Here is a 3,405-nt window from a genome sequence, read left to right as displayed (position 1 = left end):
CCTGCTGAAAACACAGACCTGGATCTTATTATTTCCATTCTACTTGGCCCTCCCATCAGCAAGGCTCCATTGGACCAGACCAGAAAGTCATTCCAATTCTAGGTTCAGCATCCAAGAGGGTGATTAAAACTTTTGTCCCTGTAATCCAAGGGTTCTCAGCCTCAGCACTATTGACATTTTGGGTGGGATAAATTTTTGTCATGGCGGCCGTCTTGTGCATTGGAGGATGTTTACCAGCATCTCTGGCCTCTACCCATTCGATGCCATTAGCACCCCCCTGCTCCCAGTTATAACAACAGAAAATGTCTCCAAGCATTGCCCAATGTCCCTAGGGGGAAAGTTGTCCCCAGTAGAGGACCACTGCTGTGACTCCTTGACATCCCATAATATTTAGAACTCTTTTGGATGCAAGCAACATAAACCCAACTAAAGTAAAAATAGGAGGGGGGATTTCTTGGCTCAGGCAACTGGGAAGTATGAGGGGTGCTGGTTTGGAGCACAGCTGAGCTCCTGCCTCAGATAATGTTGCCAGGTCTCTCTCTGTCTTTCTCTCTCTCTTTTTCCCTTTCTTTCTTTGCCTCTGCTTGGCCTCATTCTCAGGCAGACTATTTCCTCACAGTGGAAATGTAGCAATTGAAGTTTCACATCCCACTGACCAATCAACACAGCCAGAAAGAGCTTTCTTCTCAATAGCTGCAGCAGTCTCAGGGAGGATTCTGATTGGCCCAGCCTCAGTCATGTGCCCATATCTAGGCCAGTCAGCATGGCCAGGATGATGAACTTCTTTGATTGGCTAAACCTGTGTCTGTGTGTCCATCCTGGAGAATAGGGTCAGCCCCACCAGTAAAGCTACATAGGATGAGAAAGATGAGCACCCCGAGAAAGAGGTGCTCTGCTACCCAAGGAAGGGAGAGGGGAGGACCACACAGCCAGACATCAATGTCCACCATTTCCTTGAGATGGCTTCCTCACCGTTTTTCCAATAGTCTCTTGAACTGATCTCTCTCCCCTGACTTAGATGAAGTTCCTCTAGCTGTTCAGTGGAATCACTCTCTGCTAGTAACATGTCTTCACATCCACTCTGCACCCTGCACATCCTTCTCTATAATCTTTCCCTCCCACCATGCCCCTGTTACTCATGGTCTTAGCATGCATCCCAAGCTCTGTCTTTATTCAGGCAATTTCTTCCTCTCAAAAACAATCATTTATAAAAGTTGATTTGCACAAACCATATGCAGTCTAGCTCTTGTAGTAAAAAAAACAAAACAAAACCTCCAGAAAACTACTCACAGTGATAAGATCTGTGGTCTAGTGCTAACTTGCAGGGAAAGCTGCATCTTCTCGGGACACCTTGAGGATCTTGTCTGAAAATTGGGTGATTGAACAAGTAAAAGAGGTGGCTCCTCTTTCTTTTTTCCAAAGAGAGAAAAGCTATTCCTCACAGAGCCTAACTCTAATTCTCTGCTTACAGAAATCCAAGCTGCATCTGAACTACCCAAGGAAAAGTGTACTCTAGCAGAGGAGCAGACCTTGAAAGTGGATGGTCCCGTCACCCACGACACGGATTCCAACAGCCGGAAGGCTTGGCAGAGTCTGAAAGATAAAGGGGAGGTCCAGACGATGGCAATCACAGAGAGAGTCTCGGGGGAGTTTAGTCAAGTCCAGGTGGGGAGGTACCTCCTAAAAGACATCCCCAGTGAGAGCATGCTGCACATCTGAATGACCAACCTTTGAATGGAGGACACAGGACTGTACCGATGTGTGATCTACCAGCCTCCCAAGGACCCCATCATCCGGTTCTACCCTGTCCACCTGGTGGACCAAGAGTGAGTAACCTGGGGGTGGGGGGTTGAGGGTGGGGACAGCCAGGACAGGTGGGGGTAGAGCAGTGGTGGTAGCACGAACGGGGCTGTGGCTCAGGATTTCTAGAAGTCTGTGCTCCCCCAGAAGCTCCCTGTCTCTCATTTGAGGTCCTTGAGAGACATTTGGTCCAACAGTAAGAAGGGGCTTCTTTGTATGGGATTCCTCTTGGGGAGTAGAGCCTAACGTGCTATGCTGTTGTAGGAGGTGGGTGAAAGGTGAGCGGTGGACTTGGGACAATTTATTCTCATTCTTCAGGTCTTCATGTAGAAGTCAATTCCTTGGGAAGCCTCTGTGAGTCCCCTCCCCCTCCTAAGGATGCATCTGAGGGCCCTCCTGTGTGCTTCCAAAGCAGTTCTCCCCAGACCTTACTGTGGGCATGAATCACCTGGGGATCTTATTTCAAATGCAGACCCCGATGCAATAGGTCTTGGGTGGGACCTAGATTCTGCATTTCTGATCTCTTTGATAGACAGCACTATTTCACTGTGTTAAGTAGTGGCCAGTTTCCTTATCTGTCTCCCCTATTCATATCTGAGAACCTTGAGGGCAAGACCTGTGCCTTGTTCAGCTCTATATCCCTAGCAACTAATGAAGTGCCTGGCACACAGTAGGCCCTCCGTAGATGTTGATTGGATGAATTAAGGAAAGCAGATTAGAGGGAGGCAGGTTCAAATTCCTAGCACCTGTGGAATTCTAAGCCGAAGGAAGACAAGATACATATGCAATATATTAATAAAGATAACTTGTAAAGCAATATGCCACAGGTACAGGTGAGTGCAAGGCAGAGAGAATGGTATAAAGTAATCAGGGAATTATTCTCGAAGAAGGTGGGGGCATATGGATTGGTGAAGAATAGTAGGCAAGTGCCTTTCTAAGGACATGAATAGCCTGGAAATTCCTTTCTTGTTCCCTATCCCCCTCCCTCCCTCTCTCCCTCTCTTCCTTCTTTCCTTTTTACTGTCTCTGATCCAGACAGATGCCACACTATTTCTTTAATTTTAGCAAAAGGAAACCTTGCTTCATGAATGGCCATGTTCATTTCCCTCCTGAGTTCCATTTACCCTGCCACTCATCCATCCATTTGTCCAACCACCCAATGTGCCTTCTTACAGATCCTTCAGGTACCCCTGCCTCAGGTGAGAATCCTACCCAGAACTTGGCTCAGATTCCCACCCTTCCTCCTATCACCACCAAGTACTGAAGCAAGCTCCATCCCAGCCCCAGGACTGTGACCCAACGCCTCCCCATGTCAGCTACCAGCGTCTCCTCTCCTGGCCTGAAAGTCACCGCCCACAAATGTGACAGATGTCACCAGGTATGGTTTCCAGGTCTCTGGGCCCCTGGTTTGGACACCAAGCCCTTTGATTCCCAGTCCATGGGCTGAGAGTGAGGGATGGGAAGGGTGCAAGGCAGGGGTGGACCTGAGTCACCTCAGTTGGGTGGACCTTCCTAGGGGAGGAAGGAGGTGGTGCTGGAGTGAGGAGGCAATGGTGAGGCTGCCACTCTCCCCATGGTTCCCCTCTGTTTTTTTTTTTTTTTTTT

The 3,405-nt window shown here is 48.5% G+C and overlaps 1 protein-coding gene across 1 annotated transcript in view; it reads left to right on the top strand.

Moving 5' to 3' along the window:
• The window catches only part of TREM1 (triggering receptor expressed on myeloid cells 1), a 10,782-nt gene that overhangs the window by 3,192 nt on the left and 4,185 nt on the right, over nt 1-3,405 (top strand). Inside the window, 5 exon segments of the mRNA XM_007458314.1 lie at nt 1,423-1,826; nt 2,065-2,078; nt 2,976-3,057; nt 3,088-3,151; nt 3,153-3,178. Of these exon segments, the coding sequence (XP_007458376.1) occupies nt 1,423-1,826; nt 2,065-2,078; nt 2,976-3,057; nt 3,088-3,151; nt 3,153-3,178 (590 nt within the window).

Source organism: Lipotes vexillifer, unplaced genomic scaffold, assembly GCF_000442215.2.
Source record: "Lipotes vexillifer unplaced genomic scaffold, Lipotes_vexillifer_v1.1 scaffold4, whole genome shotgun sequence".
Classification (NCBI taxonomy): domain Eukaryota; kingdom Metazoa; phylum Chordata; class Mammalia; order Artiodactyla; family Lipotidae; genus Lipotes; species Lipotes vexillifer.
Note: the sequence above shows the minus strand (reverse complement) of the source record. Positions and strands in the feature narration are given on the sequence as shown.